This window comes from Onthophagus taurus, chromosome 6 (assembly GCF_036711975.1).
Source record: "Onthophagus taurus isolate NC chromosome 6, IU_Otau_3.0, whole genome shotgun sequence".
NCBI classification, from domain to species: Eukaryota; Metazoa; Arthropoda; class Insecta; order Coleoptera; family Scarabaeidae; genus Onthophagus; species Onthophagus taurus.
In genome coordinates, this window is record NC_091971.1 from 12,402,400 (window position 1) to 12,429,776 (window position 27,377).

The following is a 27,377-nucleotide window of genomic DNA, read 5'->3' on the forward strand; positions in this document are numbered from 1 at the left end:
AAAAGTGCAAGAGAGTAATGTTGTTAAGAATAAAATTTGTTACAACTTTTGTTGTAAGAGTTTATCTATAACATGTTGCTAATCCAGAGCGTTACCATTAACAACTTGTAAAACAATAAAATTCATAAAATTTTCGTATATTGATATATTTCTCGATACCTGTGCATCTGAGTGCAAAAGTGCAAGAGAGTAATGTTGTTAAGAATAAAATTTGTTACAACTTTTGTTCTAAAAGTTTTTCTATGACATGCTGCGATTCCTGAGTATCACCATTAACAACTTGTAAAACAACGAAATTCATAAAAATTTCATATATTGATGTATTTCTCGATATCTGTGCACCTGAGAGCAAAAGTGCAAGAGAGCAATATTGTTAAGAATAAAATTTGTTACAACTTTTGTTCTAAGAGTTTATCTATAACATGTTGTGATTCCAGAGTGTTACCATTAACAACTTGCAAAACATCGAAATTCATAATATTTTCGTATATTGGTATATTTCTTGATATCTGTGCATCTGAGTGCAAAAGTGCAAGAGAGTAATGTTGTTAAGAATAAAATTTGTTACAACTTTTGTTCTAAGAGTTTATCTATGACATGTTGCGATTCCAGAGTGTTACCATTACCAACTTGTAAAACAATGAAATTCATAAAATTTTCGTATATTGGTATATTTCTCGATATCTGTGCATCTGAGTGCAAAAGTGCAAGAGAATAATGTTGTTAAGAATAAAATTTGTTGCAACTTTTGTTCTAAGAGTTTATCTATAACATGTTGCGATTCCAGAGTGTTACCATTAACAACTTGCAAAACATCGAAATTCATAATATATTCGTATATTGGTATATTTCTCGATATCTGTGCACCTGAGAGCAAAAGTGGAAGAGAGCAATATTGTTAAGAATAAAATTTGTTACAACTTTTGTTCTAAGAGTTTATCTACAACATGTTGTGATTCCAGAGTGTTACCATTAACAACTTGCAAAACATCGAAATTCATAAAATTTTCGTATATTGGTATATTTCTCGATATCTGTGAATCTGAGTGCAAAAGTGCAACAGAGTAATGTTGTTAAGAATAAAATTTGTTACAACTTTTGTTCTAAGAGTTTATCTATAACATGTTGCGATTCCAGAGTGCTACCATTAACAACTTGTAAAACAATGAAATTCATAACATTTTCATATATTAATGTATTTCTCGATATCTGTGCACCTGAGAGCAAAAGTGCAAGAGAGCAATATTGTTAAGAATAAAATTTGTTACAACTTTTGTTTTAAAAGTTTTTCTATGACAAGCTGCGATTCCTGAGTATCACCATTAACAACTTGTAAAACAACGAAATTCATAAAAATTTCATATATTGATGTATTTCTCGATATCTGTGTACCTGAGAGCAAAAGTGCAAGAGAGCAATCTTGTTAAGAATAAAATCTATTACAACTTTTGTTCTAAGAGTTTATCTATAACTTGTTGTGATTCCAGAGTGTTACCATTAACAACTTGTAAAACATTGAAATTCATAATATATTCGTATATTGGTATATTTCTCGATATCTGTGCATCTGAATGCAAAAGTGCAAGAGAGTAATGTTGTTAAGAATAAAATTTGTTACAATTTTTGTTCTAAGAGTTTATCTATCACATGTTGCGATTCCAGAGTATTACCATTAACAACTTGTAAAACAATGAAATTCATAAAATTTTCGTATATTGGTATATTTCTCGATATCTGTGCACCTGAGAGCAAAAGTGGAAGAGAGCAATATTGTTAAGAATAAAATTTGTTACAACTTTTGTTCTAAGAGTTTATCTACAACATGTTGTGATTCCAGAGTGTTACCATTAACAACTTGCAAAACATCGAAATTCATAAAATTTTCGTATATTGGTATATTTCTCGATATCTGTGCATCTGAGTGCAAAAGTGCAACAGAGTAATGTTGTTAAGAATAAAATTTGTTACAACTTTTGTTCTAAGAGTTTATCTATAACATGTTGCGATTCCAGAGTGTTACCATTAACAACTTGCAAAACATCGAAATTCATAATATATTCGTATATTGGTATATTTCTCGATATCTGTGCATCTGAGTGCAAAAGTGCAAGAGAGTAATGTTGTTAAGAATAAAATTTGTTACAACTTTTGTTCTAAGAGTTTATCTACAACATGTTGTGATTCCAAAGTGTTACCATTAACAACTTGTAAAACAATGAAATTCATAAAATTTTCGTATATTGGTATATTTCTCGATATCTGTGCATCTGAGTGCAAAAGTGCAAGAGAGCAATATTGTTAAGAATAAAATTTGTTACAACTTTTGTTCTAAGAGTTTATCTATAACATGTTGCGATTCCAGAGTGTTATCATTAACAACTTTTAAAACAACGAAATTCATAAAAATTTCATATATTAATGTATTTCTCGCTATCTGTGCACCTGAGAGCAAAAGTGCAAGACAGCAATCTTGTTAAGTATAAAATTTGTTACAACTTTTGTTCTAAGAGTTTATCTATAACATGTTGCGATTCCAGAGTGTTGCCATTATCAACTTGTAAAACAACGAAATTCATAAAATTTTCGTATATTGGTGTATTTCTCGATATCTGTGCATCTGAGTGCAAAAGTGCAAGAGAGTAATGTTGTTAAGAATAAAATTTGTTGCAACTTTTGTTCTAAGAGTTTATCTATAACATGTTGCGATTCCAGAGTGTTACCATTAACAACTTGTAAAACAATGAAATTCATAAAATAGTCGTATATTGGTATATTTCACGATATCTGTGCATCAGAGTGCAAAAGTACAAGAGAGTAATGTTGTTAAGAATAAAATTTGTTACAACTTTTGTTCTAAGAGTTTATCTATAACATGTTGTGATTCCAGAGTGTTGCCATTAACAACTTGTAAAACAACGAAATTCATAAAAATTTCATATATTGATGTATTTCTCGATATCTGTGCACTTGAGAGCAAAGTGCAAGAGAGCAATCTTGTTAAGAATAAAATTTGTTACAACTTTTGTTCTAAGAGTTTATCTATAACATGTTGCGATTCCAGAGTGTTACCATTAACAACTTGTAAAACAACGAAGTTCATAAAAATTTCATATATTGATGTATTTCTCGATATCTGTGCACCTGAGAGCAAAAGTGCAAGAGAGCAATCTTGTTAAGAATAAAATTTGTTACAACTTTTGTTCTAAGAGTTTATCTATAACATGTTGCGATTCCAGAGTGTTACCATTAACAACTTGCAAAACATCGAAATTCATAATATATTCGTATATTGGTATATTTCTCGATATCTGTGCATCTGAGTGCAAAAGTGCAAGAGAGTAATGTTGTTAAGAATAAAATTTGTTACAACTTTTGTTCTAAGAGTTTATCTACAACATGTTGTGATTCCAGAGTGTTACCATTAACAACTTGTAAAACAACGAAATTCATAAAAATTTTCATATATTGATGTATTTCTCGATATCTGTGCACCTGAGAGGAAAAGTGCAAGAGGGCAATATTGTTAAGAATAAAATTTGTTACAACTTTTGATGTAAGAGTTTATCTATAACATGTTGCGATTCCAGAGTGTTACCATTAACAACTTGTAAAACAATGAAATTCATAAAATTTTCGTATATTGGTATATTTCTCGATATCTGTGCATCTGAGTGCAAAAGTGCAAGAGAGCAATATTGTTAAGAATAAAATTTGTTACAACTTTTGTTCTAAGAGTTTATCTATAACATGTTGCGATTCCAGAGTGTTATCATTAACAACTTTTAAAACAACGAAATTCATAAAAATTTCATATATTAATGTATTTCTCGCTATCTGTGCACCTGAGAGCAAAAGTGCAAGACAGCAATATTGTTAAGAATAAAATTTGTTACAACTTTTGTTCTAAGAGTTTATCTATAACATGTTGCAATTCCAGAGTGTTACCATTAACAACTTGTAAAACAACGAAATTCATAAAAATTTTCATATATTGATGTATTTCTCGATATCTGTGCACCTGAGAGGAAAAGTGCAAGAGGGCAATATTGTTAAGAATAAAATTTGTTACAACTTTTGATGTAAGAGTTTATCTATAACATGTTGCGATTCCAGAGTGTTACCATTAACAACTTGCAAAACAACGAAATTCATAAAATTTCCTCTTTTAAAGTTTCTGTCAATATTTAATTGAGAGTGTCTGCAACCCAAATTTCAAGTAACTATTTAAATAGGGGTGGTAGCACCGCGATCTGACAGTTTAGAAAAGTGCACACCAAGTTGAAGTTTTGGGATAAATAAACATAAACTTTTACTTAGCAAGACGAGTTCCAAAAATAAACAAAGCAAAGCCTTGATTTTGTTTTGTTTGATTCACATCAGATATCAGGTACATTACAGGAGAATCAAACATTGTAGCGGACACGTTGTCCAGAACAAATATTGATTCTCTAAATTCACAGTACCCTGACACACAAACTTTAAAAAACGCACAATTTAATGATACAGAATTAACACATTTACTAAACAAACAATACTCAAACACTAACTACTAAATATAACCTATCGCAACAAACAACATCACATTCAGATGTAAAGCTTTGGTGCGACATTTCAACAAACATTCCTCGGACATACATACCACAAAAATTTCGTAAAACAATTCTCAACAAATTTCACAACTGAACTCATCCTGGTATTCGCGCTACACGCACATCATCCAAACACGATTCTTTTGGCCTCACATGACAAAACACAGTCAGTTATGGACAAAAACCTGTTTGCGATGTCAACAAACAAAAGTTCACAAACACACAAAATGACCTATTAGTAAAATTCCGATACCAAAATTAATATTCGATCATATCCACATTGATTTAGTCCGTCTCTTGGCTGCACATATGTGCTCACCGTAATAGATCGTTTCACGCGTTGGCCAGAAGCTTTTCCTCTCAAAGATATTAGGTCTACTTCTATTGCAGATACTTTGTTTCGGCATTAATTCAGCCGATTTGGCATTTCTAGCATTATAACCCATGATCAAGGACGACAATTCGAATTAAATCTCTTTTCAAAATTTCACACCCTTCTAGGAACACGTCAAATTCATACATCTCCAAAGCAATGGAATTTTAGAAAGGTTTCACCGTTCTTTATAAACAGGCATAACTGCCAGAGGTAACACTACGAGGTGGAATAATGATCTTCCCTTGGTTCTCTTAGGCCTCAGATCATCTCTTAAGGAAGACCTAGGTTGTTCATCTGCCGAATTTGTATATGGTCAACCACTTAGGCTTGACCAGAAGGAACCGACACAGGATTAGAAAAAAAATCCATTAACCCAAAGCAATCTGGCATCTCTCCTTCAGATAGGAAGTAAGCCATTTCAGCAAAAGTTTCCCCTGAACACCAAACTTCATTAGTTTAAACAGAAGTTGTGATCCACCCGGTAGAAAGCTTTACTAAAATTCCTATAAACTGAATCAACTCACAAGAATCATCCAGAAAAGATATGTTATTTTGGGTATATTCAAGCAAGTTACTCTCAACCGAGCAACCAGCAAAAAAACTATGTTGTCTACAATTGATTTTAGACTTACGGGCAAAGAATAGACTACTTTCTCAATCACTTTCTCAAATGCTGGCAAAATAGATATGGGGCGGTAATCAGATATAACACCATGCTCCTCAGATTTAAAAATGGGAAGAACAAAAGCCCGCTTCCACATTGAAGGAAAGACACCCATTATTAATGAAGCAGTAAATAAAATAGTTAAAGGAAGGCACAGAGAGTGTGAACATTCCTTGATTAAAATTGATGGAATACCATCGGTATTAATACTGTCTATAACCCTGACGCCCATCAGGGCCTCCTCAACCTCAATTCTGTCAAACTGCATCTGACTCAAAGGAAGGGCATCCATTTCTACACAATCTACATTCTGCTGGATTGGAGCAGGATCAACAAAAACCGAAGAAAAGAAATCAGCGAACAATGAGCATACTCCGACACAGTAAACATCGTAGAAGGATTGACATCCACACACTTCTTAGACTTAGTAAAAGCCCAAAACACCTTTGGGTCAGATCTCAAGATCTAAAATCGGAAGCTAAATGAAAAAAGTACCGGATTTTTGACGGTGTCGGTAACTTTGTCCACTTTGCGATTTTTTTTAGACCGATTTAAACAAATTATTAATTAAAACGAAACCGAAAAAGTCATGCGAGGAGAGGGGGGTTCCGTCCAATTGGAAATGATGTTGCGTTCCAATACGTCGCGCCTTTATCTTACCTACATAAAGAAATAAAGGCGCGACGTCCTGTCTGGAACACACATGAGTACCATCTTAGATAATACTTGAAAATTTTATTGATATGATAAAATATTGATGAAATTTTACCTTGAACTCATTCTTAATTCGTTTTAATCAATTTAAATTTAAACCACCTTTAAGAGCACTTCGCTTTATTTCCTCACTTTTCAACTACCTTTTAAACTAAACTATCTAAATTACCAATAACTAACCAATAAAGTAATCAAATTTAACCAACCTTACTACTATTCCTTCGATGTTCCCTTAAACTCAACCTTTTCTTCCAATCCCTATTCGTTGTCGCCGTTGAACCAGAAGCAACACCCGTTTCAGAATTCTCCCGATCCGACGGTAAAGGTCTCACCGTATTCATCTCTTCTTTCATTTTTCTTTTTTTGGCTTTATTAGATTATTGGTGTAAAAAGATGTAATTTACGGCTATTTCCACTTCTTTTTTTCAACATCTTTTTCCAAGCTAAAAAACGAAAATAGAACGGTAGCAACAAAAGTTTAAAATTTATAAGGATTAAAATTGAATGGGTTGCGATTAAAAGACGTGTTGTTAATTGCTTTAATTACGCTGTCGAGTTAGCCGAGAAACAAACGAGGCACGTTGACGACGTGTTTTGTTTTCAAGCCGATAATCGATTGTTTTAAAGCGGCAATCTCCGTCTTGTTTTTACTTGAATTATTATAAATTATAATCGTCGGTTTCGAATAATATGTGTTGATAAAGTCACGATGTTGTTGGATAATACTAAAAAAGTGGAATTGATTATTTAATTTGTAAAAATAATAAATTAATTTTTTTAGGTTAAAAAATTATTCATTTAAAGACCACATTTTATGGGAACTACATCCGAAACCCGGAGGAAGTAGTTTTGGTCTTGTTCGCATTCAGTTTCCTCTCCCTAGAGAATGTGTAGACAATGAAAACTTAATTAGACTCTCCATAGCGACTAAAAGGACGTGTAAAACATTATTTACAAGAGGTTTGTTAACACAAAAAAAATTTAGTGGGTGATATATTATTTCGTATTAATGTGTGTAAATGTTTTGGTTAAATACGTAAAGTTAGTTTACATAATATAGTTCGAGCTTGCAATAATCCATACCAACTATGGAGAGAATTCCCAGTGGTAAACGTGACTTCTCTTTGATATTGTAATGATGGAAGTACGAAACTTGTAACAAGCTTCATCAAACTATTACTAAAATACCATACACTATACAACTTTTGATTGATAAGCAATAATTCAAATACGACTCCAAAATTATTTTAAACACAAACTCACATTGTGTTCCACAAAAACGTAATAAAAATCATATCACTTTTTTACCATCAAATAGATTGACATTATCTTTATTAGGTAGAAATTGGATGTAAATTATCTTTGTTATTATTAAAAAAAAGCAGGTTATGGAAACGATACTATATAAAATCCAATTAAATATTCCATTATCTTCAGAAAATGAAATTAAATAAGTTTAAATTAAATATACAAGAAGATTCACCAGGGCTTGTTTCCGAGTTGAATTGAATTCATAAATTGAGGGAGAAATCTTTATTTAAGTTACACATGCAAAAAAAATGAGATTTACTTGGAATATTTTTTTATTCCTAAGAAAACAAATCGTTGCGAAAATTCGATTTTATCGAAAACCGAAGGTAATAACAATCCCCGTTTGTCTATTGGGAGTTGAACGTCTCTCGTTTTCCGTGGGGAAACAACAACAAAAAGAAAAAAATCGAAGATTTACGAGACATCGAAGAAAACGAAACGTACACAACATTACATTTTGTAAAGTTTTCTATTCTTTTAACCGAGTGCTTAAAAGTGCGCAGAAAGTAATTCTGTGAAAACATTAAATAACAGCGCGTTTTAATAAAAACGGTGTTTTTTGTAAAAATTGAATTTTACAGATGAACTATCGGAAGCGGACGCATGAATAATTCAATGGACGGAAAATTTATCCCACCGCGAAACTGTTTCGATTTATCCCGAAATTAAAATCGCAAGAGAAACCAGCCAAATCGGTTATAAATCTTTACAATTGTCGGGCGAATAAAAAATTTATCTCGAATATCGATTTTTAATATTTGAAAATATTATTAAATATTCAAATCAACATTTTGAATTAGTTATGAATTATAAATATGAAGGTTTTCACGACCTAAAATTATTTAAAATAATATGAATTAAATAAAAACAACATAAAAACAAGATCCTCGGAGACTTGTATTATTAAAACAATTCTAGCAATTATGAAGTATAAACACATTAAAATACATGTTAAAAGTTAAAATTTTACGATAAAAATATAAATCAACACTACTATACTCGGAATGAAGAGCACTTATGTTGCGGGATTTAATATGTTGCCAAAATCTAATGTTGTATTATTAATGTATCTGATGATGGCGTAAGCCGAAACCGGTCAGACAGTATATTATAGAAAATGGATCAAACTCCCTCATCTCATTAATTAACATAAAACTAACACTATCACTAGAACTAACATTAGACCTAGAACTACAAAATGGTTCAACAAAGCAGTGCATGTTTTGAGGACACTTTTATTACCATTTTGGAAAATTTTCATACTCATATTCCAAGAAATGGATGTTATACGAATTTTTAAAACTTGATCGTCGAAAATTGCAAAATTCGAAAAAATTGTCGATTATTTCAAAAATTTATATCTTAAAAACTAAAAGTGATTTTTCAAAACGGCTTTTTGCATTAAAAAGAGGATACTTTAATTAATAATTGGTGATATTTCCACAAGGATCCACCAAGAAATTAATTTTATAGCGAATTTTGAAAATTATCGATGAAAATTGCAACATCGAAAATTTGATCAAAACTTCAAATATTGTTTTCTTATAAACTAAAAGTTATTTTTCAAAACAGATTGGTTCATTGGAAAGAGGACACTTTTATTAACATTTTGGAAAATGTTCATACTCATATTCCAAGAAATCGATATTATACGAATTTTTAAAACTTAATCAAAATTCGTAAAATTGTCGATTATTTCAAAAATTTATTTCTCAAGAACTAAAAGTGATTTTTCAAAACGGCTTGTTGCATTAAAAAGGGGATACTTTAATTAATAATTGTTGATATTTCCACAAGGATCCTCCAAGAAATTAATTTTATAGCGAATTTTGAAAATTATCGATGAAAATTACAACATCGAAAATTTTATCAAAATTTCAAATATTGTTTTTTCAAAAACTAAATGTTATTTTTCAAAACGTGTTGGTTTATTGGAAAGAGGATACTTTTATTAACATTTTGAGAAATGTTCATAATCATATTCCAAGAAATCGATTTTATACGAATTTTTAAAACTTAATCGACGAAATTGCAATATTCGAAAAAATTGTATATCATTTCAAAAATTTATTTCTCAAGAACTAAAAGTGATTTTTCAAAACGGCTTTTTGCATTAAAAAGAGGATACTTTAATTAATAATTGGTGATATTTCCACAAGGATCCTTCAAGAAATTAATTTTATAGCGAATTTTGAAAATTATCGATGAAAATTACAACATCGAAATTTTTATCAAAACTTCAAATATCGTTTTCTCAAAAACTAAAAGTTATTTTTCAAAACGTGTTGGTTTATTGGAAAGAGGACACTTTTATTAACATTTTGGAAAATGTTCATACTCATATTCCAGGAAATCGATTTTATACGAATTTTTAAAACTTAATCGGCGAAATTGCAAAATTCGAAAAATTGTCGATTATTTCAAAAATTTATTTCTCAAGAACTAAAAGTGATTTTTCAAAACGGCTTTTTGCATTAAAAAGAGAATACTTTAATTAATAATTGGTGATATTTCCACAAGGATCCTTCAAGAAATTAATTTTATAGCGAACTTTGAAAATTATCGATGAAAATTGCAACATCGAAAATTTGATCAAAACTTCAAATATTGTTTTCTCAAAAACTAAAAGTTATTTTTCAAAACCTGTTGGTTCATTGGAAAGAGGACACTTTTATTAACATTTTGAGAAATGTTCATAATCATATTCCAAGAAATCGATTTTATACGAATTTTTAAAACTTAATCGGCGAAAATTGCAAAATTAGAAAAAAATGTCGATTATTTCAAAAACTTATTTCTCAAAAACTAAAAGTGATTTTTCAAAACGGCTTTTTGCATTAAAAAGGGGATACTTTAATTAATAATTGGTGATATTTCCACAAGGATACTTCAAGAAATTAATTTTATAGCGAATTTTGAAAATTATCTATAAAAATTGCAACATCGAAAATTTGATCAAAACTTCAAATATTGTTTTCTCAAAAACTAAAAGTTATTTTTCAAAACGTGTTGGTTCATTGGAAAATTTTCATACTGATATTCCAAGAAATCGATTTTATCCGAATTTTTAAAACTTAATCGGCGGCCCTTGCAAAATTCAAAAAAATTGTCGATCATTTCAAAAATCGGGCCGGATATCCGTTCCACCACTAGTGATAATCTCATTATGATACAAACTAATGTTCTTAAGTCATTACAATTAAGCTTACCAAACATTCTTTTCCGGAGTGATTAACAGCATTTAACAAAAACAATCTTATCCAATATTTTTTTCCAAGATGATTGGCAGGCGGAATCAAAACTGACCTATCCTAACATTCCTTCATGCAATAGTTGGGATTTCAGAAGAAAACTGACCGTTCCTAACGTATCTATCGGAATCTATTTAGCTGTTTGGAGTTGTCGGCATTAGCAGTTTCTCGAAAAACGAGATCATGACATGCAGCTACTTTTTTTGTATCTTCTTTAGTTTCGGAGATAGTCTATTGAAACAACGAATTTGGGACACCTGTATACGAAGAAAGAGAAAACTTAGCTGGTGACATGGACTTTTCGGCATTAAGTTAAATAAAGGATATTCATTACAAATCTAATAATTTTAGTCATATAATAATGGGTAATCCGATAGAAAAAGTGCGTATATCAAAAGATATGCAGAATTTAATTTTTGCCACTTTATGATTTAACTTTTTTTCGTAAAATTACTAACAATGGAGACATTCCCTTTATGATTTCAGGTGCCATCTTGCCTAGATAGCGGCGATATCGGTCATCTCCCGAGGCTGAAAACTCGCTGTCATTATAAGGATAAGATATAAGCTATGTTGTATTTTATATGGGGTAGTGCAAGTGTATAGTACATAATATTGCGAGTTATATGAAATTTCCGCTATTCATATTGTTGATATGTGGATGAATCTTTATTGCCTTTCTTGTCATCCTTTGGTAATAATGTCCGGTTCTTCCTAGCATCTTGGTCTTTTAGAAATCTATGGTGTGTCCCCCCTTGATGCGGCATTCGATATCACGTCCAGTTTGGTCAACGTAATACTTTCCGCAACTGCATGATAGCTGATAGACTCCTGCTTCCTTTAATGGGGTTAGTTTGTCTTTAGCTATCGGAAGGGAGTTCTGAATTTTGCTGACTCACACGAGGATCATTCCGAGTCTTCCCTCTCCTTACATTGTTGTTAGTAGAAATCGTTCTCCTTTCTTTAAATTCTTTTTGTCACAAATCCTTTCTGCTCGTTGGAACAAAGCTTGGATCACTGATCTCTTCTCATGTGGATGGTGATGAGATGAAGTCTGTAGATATCTGTTCGTGTATGTCATCTTCCGATACACTTCCACTTCCTTACCCTCATCTATCTTCCTAGTGATCAATAAATCCAGGAAAGGTAAATGTTTTGCAGCTTCCATTTCTTGTCTAGGAATTCCTGGAGGAGATCACGAAAGTGTCCTCTATGTAACAGAGCCATAGCTTTGGTTTCCACGGACTCTTCCTTAACGCTTCCTATTCAAACAAAGTGATTCAATGGCTGCCCCACGTTTTGGCCATAGAAGCACTTGAACTACTCCGGGATTAGTTTCTGGCGAAGACCTTCGACTCGTACTTTGGTAAATAGATATTTCACATCGAAATTTACCAGGATAACTCAGAGATCTAACTTCATACTTTTGATTGATTCCAGAAAATGCGAAGAATCTCTGACTTATACTATATAAGGAGACAGAATCTTGGTTAGGTGTTTTGCCAGCTGATAAGATGATACGAGATTTCACCAATTCTTTCATTTTTCTTATTATGTTTTCGGTTAGGTCCTTTTTGATTTTCTTATAGGTGGCTGGATCCAAAAAGGATTATCATCTTGTCGTCGTTTCTTTTTCTGCCAATGACATTGGTTGCATTTTCTTTGTCTGCTGGTAGGACGATGATATCTCTTTTTTTGGCTTATCATCCACAGTGTCTTTATTTCGTGGTTAGGTTTTATTTTGGAAGTACTTTTGCCTTCTTTGCAGAAGATTTCTTCCTTCGGAACGATATCCTTATCCTGAGGCCTTTGAAATTAGCCATCGGCCTTCTCCAACCTTATTCCGTCCGTTTTATCCCAGTCTTCTCTAGCCATAGAATTGAAAAGTGCAGGTGAAGCCATAATAACCTCTCACATATTTGTTGCAGTACTTTAAAAGTCTACTTAATGCAACAGTTCTAGTTAACTCTATTTTAATTAATTATGATATAGTTTGCGCATGACCTTTTGTGGATATAAACCTATTATTGATTCAAATATTTTTTTCAAGATTATTTTCACCCTTTCGAGCGCGTCCTGGGGATGAAATTTACAATCCTCGCTACATTTTTATAAAAACATTTTAATGCCTCGGAACATTATCATAAAAAACCACCAGCAAGCTCATTCTTTGGCGGTAATTTTTTATATCTCTTATATTTTACTTTAAACCGGTAATTTTTAGTCCGCTTCACCACAGATTTAACTTAAATTATTCCAAAACTTGGTTATGGATTTTGTTATAAAAAATTAGATATTCCAAAGTTATCCTCAACAATCACCTCAGCCAAAAAAATTTTTCAATTGCTTAATTTGATAAAAAGCTGCCAGTATTTTTTTGTGCTAGTTCACCATAAAAAATTGCTACTCTAGAAATTGATGTAAACACATTTTGTAAGTGTACAGGAAAAATATTTGCTCTGTCCTGTTTGTTTTATTGCTTTAAACACATGCGACCTTTCAGTCGTTACACATAAATATAATGGATTATCGGACAAAAAGGACGTCCCTAAAAACTTGCAACATATTTCATAATTAATGGAATGTACAGCACCTTAATGAAAACTCATAAATATTGAAATATACGCTATTTTATCACAAAACCTGCCGTGCTAATTGAAAAGTTAATGTTTTTGGATAAAATGAAACTTGCTTGAAATTATACATGTGGAATAATAACGAACTTTAACCTCTAATTCTCGATGATAGACTTTTCTTGTTGTATATAATCATCTCTAAAAAGTTAATGGTATCAATTAGGGTTTAGAAAACAGCATGGTACTATAGAACAAGTGCACAGAGTAGTGAGATCAGCTAGAGATGTTCTTGAGACCAAAAAATATTGTACAGCAGCTTTTTTAGATGTGTCATAGGCTTTTGACAGAGTATGGCATGACGGTCTTATAGCCAAATTTAAAACCTCTCTACCTAACTTGGAAAAAACATATATGGATCAAACGGCTTCAACTACGAAATGTACTGGTTTATGAATAGAAACTCACAACTCAGCCTAGACAATAAGTTGATTATATATACTGCCATACTGAAACTTGTTTGGATTATGGGACACCGCTAGCGAATTAAACATTTTACAGCTGCAGCGATTTCAGTCTAAAGTTCTTACATCAATACCTCAATATGATTACTGTAAAAGGAGTAATTGCCCGAAGTTCCAAGTATCTGCAAATTCATTCAAATCGACCTGCAAAAAATTTGTTGCGCTAGGAACTATTAACAGATTGAAGAAAAAGGACCTACCAGAACTATCCATACCGGAATAAAGAACGTACCTATCCCTTATTTGTTATACTATATAAAAATGTTATTATTTGACACAACCATGCATTAATATGGTTGTGATACTATTGAGAAGGTTCCTACTATGTTGTTATCATTGTATTATTATACATACTGTTTATTGTTGTTGTATGTGATAGATTGTAGTAATAAAAAAAAAATTAAAAAAATTCGTGTATAAATAAAAATTTTATAACCTAAAAATAATTATTGACATCTATCAGTTTGACAATTGAGAAATAAACCGCCAGGTGGCTACCAAAATTGATTTTTATTTTAAAATTAAAAAGCATTACTATTTAAATTTACTTTAAAAAATTAATTTATTGTAATCAACCACTTTAACTATTATTAGTAGTGCCATTATTAGAGTATTAATAATATTATTTCATTTTTAATCAGTTTGAAATTTATAACTAACTTCACACGCGTAGACGAATGAACCAATAATTAGAAATCCCAACTGTCATTTTGACAGGATCTGTCAAATATGATTAATTTATAAACTAATTTTAAAATATGTAATTATTAATTTGATAATTTCGATTTTCCACCTAATTTCTAAGGGATTCATGAGGATTAACTCAGATTTCCCCGTTTATAGCGTCCATCATTCGTAATTATTCATCTCTGGATTCACTACCAGCAGGCTCTCGACGAATTTATGTATGTACATACAACGTTATGTACTAAATCAACGTCAATCTTAATTGAATTTTACTGTGTTCAATTCTAACGAAAACAATTTATTGTTACCCGCAATTTTAATATATTTGTTTTGAGTTTTTTCATTTAAATGATTCTTAAAAACTCAAGTTACGCAACAACAATGTTTTTGTTAAACGGAAAAAAACAACGCCAATTAACCGCTTTACTTTGTTCTGTGTCATTATTATTTAATTCATATAACATTAAATTTATAAATGGAGAGAAACAATAACGGCAAGGTTCTTTATAGATTATTCAGTTTAATCCATATTGATAAAGTCGCTTATCAACATGGTTGCATATCGATTTAACCTGAATTTAAAATTAAAATTATCTAAATTTTAATTTTAGATTTTACTAATAATCTTTTGATTAAACTTTTGATATTAAATCAGATTAAAATAAAACCGTATTAAAACTAACAAATCGGTATTATATAATATATGTATGTGGGTTCCGTAACTTCAAAGAGAAATAATTTCCAATTTACACGTGTACGTTATCTTCGTAATATGTTAAATCTTGGACGTAGAGCCATTTCAAAGCGCATTCAACGTTAAAACGTAATTATTAAAGCTCAGCTTTGATATCGTTCCCGTTTGATCCGTTCTGAAAGTACTAAACGAGCAAAAATTTATTTTCTTTTTTTGCAACTTTTCTCTGATAAAATCTTCGTTAACTATTTATTTTTTAAAAGCAATTTTAATTTATTTGATTGACATTTAATAAGAAGTTACAGTCTTTTTTGTTTTATATTTCAGGTTCTTTAGGAGCAATCTCCATAAATTAGTATTCTTGGAAACTAAATTTACGAGAAACTTGTGAAAGCACTAAAACTTGAAAAAGCAACAAATTTGTCAAATTTACATTTTTTTCGATATTGATGCACCTGAGAGCAAAAGTGAAACAGAGCAATTTTGTTAACAATAAAATTTGTAACAACTTTTGTTTTAAAAGCTTTTTTATGACAAGCTCCGATTCCCGAGTGTTACCGTTAATAATCTGAAAAAGCAACAAATTCGTCAAATTTTAATATATTCGTATTCTTCTTGATATTGACGCATCTTAGAGCAAAAATGCAAGAGAGCAATATTGTTAAGAATAAAATTTGCTGCCATTTTTATTCTAAAAGTTTTATTGTGACATGATCCAATTCCCGAGTGCTACCATTAATAGCTTGAAAAAGCAACAAATTCGTAAAATTTTCATATTTTCGTATTCTTTTCGATATTGACGCATCTAGGAGGAAAAGTAAAAGAGAGCAATATTGTCGAGAATAAAATTTGCTACAACTTTTGTTCTAAAAGTTTTCCTGTAAAACACTCCGATTCCCGAGTGTTACCTACCATTAACGACTTGTAAAAGCAACATCAAATTTTCATTTCTTTGTATTTTTCTCTATATTGACGCATATAAGAGCAAAAGTAAAGGAGAACAATATTAGTAAGAATAAAGTTTGCTGCATTTTTTGTTCTAAAAGGTTTTCTATAACATGCTGCGATTCCCGAGAGTTACCATTAACTATTAGTATTCATAAAATTTTCATATTTTTGTATATTTCTCAATATTGACGCATCTAGGAGCAAAAGTAAAAGAGAGCAATATTGTCGAGAATAAAATTTGCTACAGCTTTTGTTCTAAAAGTTTTCCTGTAAAACACTCCAATTCCCGAATGTTACCTACCATTAACAACTTGTAAAAGCAACATCAAATTTTCATTTCTTTGTATTTTTCTCAATATTGACGCATCTAAGAGCAAAAGTAAAGGAGAGCAATGTTATTAAGAATAGAATTTGCTGCAGTTTTTGTTCTAAAAGTTTTTTTATAACATGCTGCGATTTCCGAGTGTTACCATTAACTACTAGTATTCATCAAATTTTCATATTTTTGTATATTTCTCAATATTGACGCATCTGAGAGCAAATGTAAAAGAGAGCAATATTATCAAGAATAAAATTAGCTACAACTTTTGTTCTAAAAATTTTTTTATGGCATGCTCCGATTCCCGAGCGTTACCATTAATAACTTGAAAAAGCAACAAATTCGACAAATTTTCATGTTTTCGTATACTTCTCTATATTGACGCGTCTAAGAGCAAAAGTACAAGATGGCAATATTGTTAACAATAGAATTTGCTACAACTTTTGTTCTAAAAGTTTTTTTATGGCATGCTCCGATTCCCCAGTCAATCATCAACTTGCAAAAAACTTAAAAATTCATCGAATTTTCATATTTTTCTCAATATCTATGGACCTGAGAGCAAAAGTGAAAAAGAGCAATATTGTTAAGAATAAAATTTGTTACAAGTTTTGTTCTAACAGTTCTTTTGTGTTATGTTTAGATTCCCCAGTGCTACCATCAACTTGCAAAAAACTTAGAAATTCATCGAATTTTCATATTTTTCTCGATATCTATGGACCCGAGAGCAAAAGTGAAAAAGAGCAATATTCTTAAGAATAAAATTTGTTACAAGTTTTGTTCTAACAGTTCTTTTGTGTTATGTTTAGATTCCCCAGTGCTACCATCAACTTGCAAAAAACTTAGAAATTCATCGAATTTTCATATTTTCATATTTTTATCGATAATGACGCACCTAAGAGCAAAAGTGCAAGAGAGCAATATTGTTAACAGTAAAATTTGCTACAACTTTTATTCTAACAGTTTTTTTGTGTTTTGCTCAGATTCCCCAGTGCTACCATCAACTTGCAAAGACTTAGAAATTCATCGAATTTTCACATTTTTCTCGATATCTATGGACCCGAGAACAAAAGTGACAAAGAGCAATATTGTTAAGAATAAAATTTGTTACAACTTTTGTTCTAACAGTTCTTTTGTGTTATGTTTAGATTCCCCAGTGCTACCATCAACTTGCAAAAAACTTAGAAATTAATCGAATTTTCATATTTTTCTCAATATCTATGGACCTGAGAGCAAAAGTGAAAAAGAGCAATATTGTTAAGAATAAAATTTGTTACAACTTTTGTTTTAAGTTTTTTTATAACATGCTCTGATTCCCGAGTGTTACTATTAATAATCTGAAAAAGCAACAAATTCATAAAATTTTAATATTTTGGTTTGCCTTTTGATATTGACGCATATTAGAGCAAAAATGCAAGAGAACAATATTGTTAAGAATAAAATTTGCTACAATTTTTGTTCTAACAGTTTTTTTATATTATGCTTAGATTCCCCAGTGTTACCATCATTAACTCGCAAAAACCAAGGAATTCATTATTTTCATATTTTTCATATTTTCGTATTTTCCTCGATAATGACGCACCTAACCGTAAAAGTGTAAGAGAGCAATATTGTTAACAGTAAAATTTGCTACAACTTTTATTCTAACAGTTTTTTTATGTTGTGCTTAGATTCCCCAGTGCTACCATCAACTTGCAGACTTAGAAATTCATCGAATTTTCATATTTTTCTCGATATCTATGGATCTGAGAGCAAAAGTGAAAAGGAGCAATATTGTTAAGAATAAAATTTGCTACATATTTTGTTTTAAAAGTTTTTTTATAACATGCTCTGATTCCCGAATGTTACCAGTAATAATCTGAAAAAGCAACAAATTCATGAAATTTTAATATTTTCGTTTTCCTTTCGATATTGACACATATTAGAGCAAAAATGCAAGAGAACAATATTGTTAAGAATAAAATTTGCTACAATTTTTTTTCTAACAGTTTTTTTGTCTTATGCTCAAATTCCCCAGTGCTACCATCAACTTGCAAAAAACTTAGAAATTCGTCGAAGTTTCATATTTTCATATTTTTCTCGATATCTATGCACCTGAGACCAAAAGTAAAAGAGAGCAATATTGTTAGGAATAAAATTTGTTACAACTTTTATTCTAAAAGTTTCTTTGTAATATGCTTAGATTCCCCAGTGTTAACGCTGAATAGCAGTCAAAACTAGAACTAACAGTTAACTTAGAACTAAAAACATTCGAGTTTGCGAAACAAAGCAAAACCCGAAACTTTCTAGTTCTAGATCTAGTATTAGCTATTGATTTATAACATCCTAAAGTCTATTTTTGATTTTTTTGTTTCATATTTTACTCCATTAGCAACCTCCATAATTTAGTATTCTCGGAATCTATTTTTTTGCGGATTAACAAGAAAAGACATTAAATTTTTTGATTAGATTAGAGCTTTCGAGGATTTAATGGAACCTCTAAGGATAAAGATTACAAATTTTCTATACCACATAAAATCCTTTCTACAGTATTTTTAATAATCCCTCCAAGATATTAATAGGATTATTGATCGGCTTAGAAAGTAGGAGGAAAATTTACAATGCAGAAACGTTCAACTATTATTACATTATCCTCACATATTAAATTTATTAAATCTTCCTTTTTTTTAAAAATTATTTCCGATGTTAATCGATTCAATCAAAATAATCCCTCCGTATAAATCCCACGCAATATTTAACTTTAAAATTAAATTAATTGTAAATGTAATCATCCGTTTAGTTTGTTAGTTGGTTTAAATAAACAAATTGAAAGCCTCTCACGGGTTTGTATTCTCGTTTGTTTTTATAAATTTATTTTAATTTCAATATTGAAAGAATCGATTTGCGCACACCATTTAATTAAAACAGCAAATTGAGTTCGACCATTGGCTTAATTTATAAATTCCTTTAATAAATTATACACGACGTTTCGGCAATTCTCGGGATAATTTTATCTAGATTTCTATTAATTTAAGTTAACATTTCCTTTAATACACCTTTAAAGTTTCTAGGAGAGCTTAAAACTTTCTCAATCGCATTCTCCACCCTTTTTGTACTCCCTGGAAATGTAGAGTAAGTTTTGGTGTTGCACAAGAAACGAAGAACTCTGAAACGGTCGAGTGGTCGTTATAAGCAACCAAGTGCAACGACTTTGAACGAGGATATCGCGTGACTTATCAATTTTGGCACGCAAACACACTATTATTGTGAAAACAAAGGTGAAAAGAATGATAAAAATAACAATAAAAGAAATCCTTTAAAACAACTCTAAATACAAAAGGTTTAATTTAAAAAACAACCAAAATTTACTTAAATAAGCATTTTAATTCTTTTATAAGATAAATAATTCGTGTTTTAAAGAATTTTTTATATTCTTAAAAAAATAATTCATTATTATTTCAACGACTAAAAAATTTGAATAATTGGATATAAAACTGGAGAATTCTCTTGAGTGTTTTCCGTGTTCCAAAGTGAATATGAAATTTAATATTCATCAAATTCAATTTGTGGAATTTCGAAAACTTTTTCCACTCTCATTATACAAATAATTCTTTTTCTTTTTACAATTTTTGTTCAAATTATAATAATGCAGTAAAACCTCGATGTAACTAATTAATCCGTAGAGTAGCATGTTGTTTAGAATAAAATTTGCTACAAATTTTGTTCTAAAAGCTTTATTATGACATGATCCGATTCCCGAGTGTTACCATTAATAGCTTGAAAAAGCAGCAAATTCGTCATATTTTCGTATTGTTCTCGATATTGACGGGTCTGAGAGCAATATTGTTAAAAATAAAATTTGCTACAATTTTTGTTCTAAAAGCTTTATTATGACATGATCCGATTCCCGAGTGTTACCATTAATAATTGGAAAAAGCAAAAAATTCGTAAAATTTTCATATTTTCGTATTGATCTCGATATTGACGCGTCTAAGAGTAAAAGAGCAAGATAGCAATATTGTTAACAATAAAATTTGCTACAACTTTTGTTCTAAAAGTTTTTTATGGCCTGCTCCGATACCCGAGTGTTACCATTAATAACTTGAAAAAGCAACATATAGGTAAAGATTTCATATTTTCGTATTGATCTCGATATTGACGCATCTACGAGCAAGAGTGTAAGAGAGCAATATTGTTAACAATAAAATTTGCTACAACTTTTGTTCTAAAACTTTTTTTATGGCATGCTCTAATTCCCGAGTGTTACCATTAATAACTTGAAAAAGTAACAAATTCGTAAAATTTTCATATTTTCGTATTGTTCATGATATTGACGCGTCTGAGAGCAAAAGCACAAGAGAGCAATATTGTTAGGAATAAAATTTCCTACAAATTTTGTTCTAAAAGTATTTTTATGATATGAGCCGATTGCCGAGTGTTACCATTAATAGCTTGAAAAAGCAACAAATTCGTAAAATTTTCATATTTTCGTATTGATCTCGATATTGACGCGTCTAAGAGCAAAAGCATAAGAGAGCAATATTGTTAGGAATAAAATTTCCTACAAATTTTGTTCTAAAAGTATTTTTATGATATGAGCCGATTGCCGAGTGTTACCATTAATAGCTTGAAAAAGCAACAAATTCGTAAAATTTTCATATTTTCGTATTGATCTCGATATTGACGCGTCTAAGAGCAAAAGCATAAGATAGCAATATTGTTAACAATAAAATTTGCTACAACTTTTGTTCTAAAAGTTTTTTTATGGCATGCTCTGATTCCCGAGTGTTACCATTAATAACTTGAAAAAGCAACAAATTCGTAAAATTTTCATATTGTTCACGAAATTGACGCGTCTGAGAGCAAAGGCACAAGAGAGCAATATTGTTAAGAATAAAATTTTCTGCAAATTTTGTTCTAAAAGACTTTTTATGATATGATCCGACTCCCGCGTGTTACCATTAATAACTTGAAAAAGCAACATATTCGTAAAATATTCATATTTTCGTATTGATCTCGATATTGATGCATCTAAGAGCAAAAGTGCAAGAGAGCAATATTGTTAAGAATAAAATTTCCTACAAATTTTGTTCTGAAAGTTTTTTTATGACATGATCCGATTGCCAAGTTTTACTGTTAACATGAAAAGGTAATTAAATTTAAGTTTTTCAAGTTGTCCTTTCGAAACTGGTTTTATTAGTTAAGTTTGACTAGTTTCGGCCCATGGCCATCCTCAGAGACTAGTTTTACAACAAAAAAGTTTTGAAAGTAGTCTCTGAGGATGGCCATGAGCTGAAACTATCAATAACTTGAAAACGCAACAAATTCGTAGAATTTTCATATTTTTGTATTGTTCTCGATATTGACGCATCTAAGAGCAAAAATGCAGGATACCAATATTGTTAACAATAAAATTTGCTACAACTTTTGTTCTAAAAGTTTCTTGATGGCATGTTCCGATTCCCGAGTTTTACCATTAACATCTTGAACAAGCAACAAATTAGTAAAATTTTCATATTTTCGTATTGTTCTCGATATTGACGCGTCTGAGAGCTAAAGTACAAGAGAGCAATATTGTTAACAATAGAATTTGCTACAACTTTTGTTCTAAAAGTTTTTTTATGGCAGGCTCCGATTCCCGAGTTTTACCATTAATATCTTGAACAAGCAACAAATTAGTAAAATTTTCATATTTCCGTATTGTTCTCAACACTGACACATCGGAGAGCAAAGGTGCAAGACAGCAATATTGTTAAGAATAAAATTTCCTACAAATTTTGTTCTAAAAGTTTTTTTATGACATGCTCCGACTCCCAAGTGTTACCATTACCTTGAAAAACCAACAAATTCGTCAAATTTTCATATTATCGTATTGTTCTCGATATTGACGCGTCTAAGAGCAAAGGTGCAAGAGAGCAATATTGTTAAGAGTTAAATTTGCTACAAATTTTGTTCTAAAAGTATTTTTATGACATGGTCCAATTCCCGAGTGTTACCATTAATAGCTTGAAAAAGCAAGAAATTCCAAAAATTTTCATGTTTTTGTATTCGTGTCGATATTGACGCGTCTAAGAACAAAAGTGCAAGATGGCAATATTGTTAACAATAGAATTTGCTACAACTTTTGTTCTAAAAGTTTTTTTATGGCATGCTCCGATTCCCGAGTGTTACCATTAATAGCTTGAAAAAGCAAGAAATTCCAAAAATTTTCATGTTTTTGTATTCGTGTCGATATTGACGCGTCTAAGAGCAAAAGTGCAAGATGGCAATATTGTTAACAATAGAATTTGCTACAACTTTTGTTCTAAAAGTTTTTTTATGGCATGCTCCGATTTCCGAGTGTTACCATTAATATCTTGAACAAGCAACAAATTCGTAAAATTTTCATATGTTAGTGTTGATCTTGATATTGACGCGTCTGAGAGCAAAAGAGCAAGAGAGCAATATTGTTAAGAATAAAATTTCCTGCAAATTTTGTTCTAAAAGTTTTTTTATGACATGATCCGATTCCCGAGTTTTACCATTAATATCTTGAACAAGCAACAAATTCCTAAAATGTTCATATTTTCTTATTGATCTCGATATTGACGCATCCGAGAGCAAAAGTACAAGAGAGCAATATTGTTAACACTAAAATTTGCTACAAGTTTTATTCTAAAAGTTTTTTTAAGACATGGTCTGATTCCGACTGTTAACATTAATTCCTTGAAAAAGCAACAAATTCGTCAAATTTTCATATTTTTGTATTATTCTCGATATCGACGCGTCTAAGAGCAAAAGTGCAAGAGAGCAATATTGTTAACAATAAAATTTGCTACAATTTTTGTTTTAAAGTTTTCAAGTTTGTTGGCCCGAGTGTTGTTACAATTAATAATTTAATAGCTTCAAAAAGCAACAAATTTTCATATTTTCATATTCTTTTCGATATTGGAACATCTAAGAACAAAAGTGCAAGAGAGCAATATTGTTAACAATAAAATTTGACAACTGATGTATTACTGATGTATTAAATAGATAATATTTAAATAGGCTTAAAAATATTTTGTCCATTATATCGAAGTTTTACTGTAATTACATCTACTTAGGTATGAAACATCTTTTTATTTTTGGTTTTAATTAAATTTAAACAAAAAGAATGAAATTATCCCGTGTCCTTTGTGTGCCAACAAAAGACTTGAGCCTTAATAAAATATCATCTGAGGTTTGTGTTCTCTCAGGCTCGGTAAACGAATCTGTCGTTGTTAAAGAGACGAATAAGGTAAAGAAAGAACGAAAGAGAATATAAAAAAAGATAGGTTAAAACCGAAGAGAATATCACCGTCGTCATGAACTTTATTAATATGCATTTAGGACCTTCATTTTTGCCGCCTGCGAAATTGCACCTGATAGAGTTTTATCCTATGTCTCGTTCCCTGGAGATTAAAAAGGATTTTTGCTTTTATCATGATATAAAATGAGGAAAAATATTATATTTTCCTAAAATGTTACTGAATTTTAATCAAAAATTATTCTAATTTAAATTAATTACAAACCAAAATAGATAGTAAAGTAGTTGATACTTAGTTCTTGCAATAAAGTTAAGGTGATAACGAAGAGAAAGGAGAAGCAGGGTTGTTCACATCGTTGGAGACGTCTATTTTTGGTTCAATCGATCGGAACCGGGTGATTACGAGAGCTCCTTCGCGGGGTTTAATCAGAACCCCACAAAATCATTAGTTTTTGGGAGCCACAATAAGATTATTCTGGTAACATAAATAATAACTCGTTTAAGTAAATGTAACAAGAATAAAATAAACTATAAATATTATGTAGGTTTATAAAGGATTATAATAACTTGAAGCGGATGTTTCGAGTATTCTTGAAACATTACAATAAACTTAAAACGGTTGTTATCAGAGATAACACACCCGAAAATTGTCTATTAATTATCTTCTCGTCGGCACATAGAATATTATTTTAGAATGGAAATTAATTATATGATAATATTGTTGTATTATTATGAAAATATGAAATTAACTTCGCACATTATATTAATAAATTAATATTGGCGGAGCGATGTTTTTGAAGTAAATTAAATTTAATAAATTGTTTCACACAAATATGAATACAATAGGTATTAGTAGAACAAATATTCCATTCAAAATACCAAACCTATTGTTTTAGAATTTGACTTTACAAAATCGTGTGTTCACATTAGATTACAACGTGCATATCTCAACTATAATCCCGCTCTGTTCCAATTAGGTTGCATTGTTCCATGTTTAATCATACATAACGTTGAGAAATTATAAAAGATACAAATATAATTTATTTAAAATTCATAATTTCAATAATACAACATTATACATAATTCATTACATTATTAATCTATTCATTTTTAATTAGTTATCATTGTAAGAAATAATAAGTAAGGTTGTGTATAATACATTCTAATTGGTATTTCTAATTCTAGTTGGTATCTCCTTCATAATAATTAGTACATTTTTTTTTATACAAAAGTTATATCATTTTATAACATTAAGACACGTATATAGTCAACTAAACTCAACTCAACAAACAAATTTCAAATTGTTTGGCCAGAAGTAACACATTAGAGTCGAAAGAAGTAAGGAAGAAATCAAGTGATAGAAACAAAAAATAGACATACACAGAATGATATTGAATAATTAATTAATGATAGAGGTCCATAAGGTTCAACTGAGGTTGTGACATTATTAATGATTATATTTAATAATAACCAAGTCCAACGAGTGTAATAATAGTAATGATGTACATGCTAATAATAATAAAAATAGTTTTTACCTAATTCCATTATGAAAATTAAATTTTACATGTCTTTCTTACGTGATGTAACGTCACTTTTTTTATAACTAGTAATGTAATGATTTCATTACATCACTAATTATGTAATGAATTCCATTACCTAACTACACATTGATAAATTGACAATCTGTCACTAATAGAATATGTCGAATTTTGAACAAAAAATGCTTTTCCAATGGAATTAGATAAAATTTTGTACTTAACACGTTTTGAAACGGTTAATTTTGTTTAATTTACCATTTGTTCCAATTGAAACTGCTACACTTACAGCAGCAACTTGTCACTTTCTCTACACACTATGCAAACACATCGGGCTACAGTAATCAAGATTACTGCACTCCTTTCAACGACCTTTAACAAAGCTAAGAAGAATTCTTTTTAATACCAGCGTAAAAGCACAATATATCGTTTATATACCAACCCAACCCTATGCGATTTTTAATAAGAAAATGAGAAAAAGCATGTTTTGTGTATGAATATAAGCAAAAAATTATATGATATTGGTGCATTTAAGAACAAAAGTGAAAGAGAGCAATATTGTTAAGAATAAAATTTGCTAGAATTTTTGTTCTAAACGTTTTTTTTATGATATGCTCCGATTCCCGAGTGTTACCATTAATTGTTTGAAAAAGCAACAAATTCGTAAAATTTTCATATTTTCGTATTGTTCTCGATATTGACGCATCTAAGAGCAAAAGTGCAAGATAGCAATATTGTTAAGAATAAAGTTTCCTACAAATTTTGTTCTAAAAGTTTTTTTATGACATGCTCCGATTCCATATTGTTTCCATTAGTTTGAAAAAGCAGCAAATTCGTAAAATTTTCATATTTTCGTATTCTTCTCGATATTGACGCGTCTAAGAGTAAAAGAGCAAGAGAGCAATATTATTAAGAATAAAATTTCCTACAAATTTTGCTCCACAAGTTATATTATGACATCATCCGATTCCCGAGTGTTACCATTAATAGCTTGAAAAAGCAACAAATTCGGAAAATTTTCATATTTTCGTATTGATCTCGTTATTGACACGTTTACGAGCAAGAGTGTAAGAGAGCAATATTGTTAACAATAAAATTTGCTACAACTTTTGTTCTAAACGTTTTTTTATGATATGCTCCGATTCCCGAGTGTTACCATTAATAACTTGAACAGCAACAAATTCATAAAATTTTCATATTTTCGTATTGATCTCGATATTGACGCGTCTAAGAACAAAAGTGCAAGATAGCAATATTGTTAACAATAAAATTTCCTACAACTTTTGTTCTAAAAGTTTTTTTATGGCATGCTCCGATTCCCGAGTGTTACCATTAGTTTGAAAAAGCAACAAATTCGTAAAATTTTCATATTATCGTATTGCTTTCGATATTGATGCGTCTAAGAGCAAAAGTGCAAGATACCAATCTTGTTAACAATGAAATTTGCTACAACTTTTGTTCTAAAATTTCTTTTATGACATGATCCGATTCCCGAGTGTTACCATTAATAACTTGAAAAAGCAACAAATTAGTAAAATTTTAATATTTTCGTATTCCTCTTGATATTGACACATCTTAGAGCAAAAATGCAAGAGAACAATATTGTTGAGAATAAAATTTGCTACAAATGTTGTTCCAACAGTTTTATTATGACATTATCCGATTCCCGAGTGTTACCATTAATAACTTGAAAAAGCAACAAATTCGTAAAATTTTCATATTTTCGTATACTTCTCCATATTGACGCGTCTAAGAGCAAAAGTGCAAGATAGCAATATTGTTAACAATAAAATTTGCTACAACTTTTATTCTAAAAGTTTTATTATGACATTATCCGATTCCTGAGTGTTACCATTAACTTGAAAAAGCAATAAATTCGTAAAATTTTCATATTTTCGTATTGTTCTCGATATTGACGCGTCTAAGAGCAAAAGTGCAAGATAGCAATA

At 30.4% G+C, this 27,377-nt stretch overlaps 1 protein-coding gene across 1 annotated transcript in view; it reads right to left on the reverse strand.

Moving 5' to 3' along the window:
* The window catches only part of LOC111424281 (adenylate cyclase type 5), a 119,387-nt gene that overhangs the window by 66,770 nt on the left and 25,240 nt on the right, over window positions 1-27,377 (reverse strand). Inside the window, exon 2 of the mRNA XM_023057777.2 lies at window positions 6,550-6,786. Within this exon, the coding sequence (XP_022913545.2) occupies window positions 6,550-6,696 (147 nt within the window). The 5' untranslated portion in view covers window positions 6,697-6,786. The remainder of the gene's footprint in view (window positions 1-6,549; window positions 6,787-27,377) is intronic.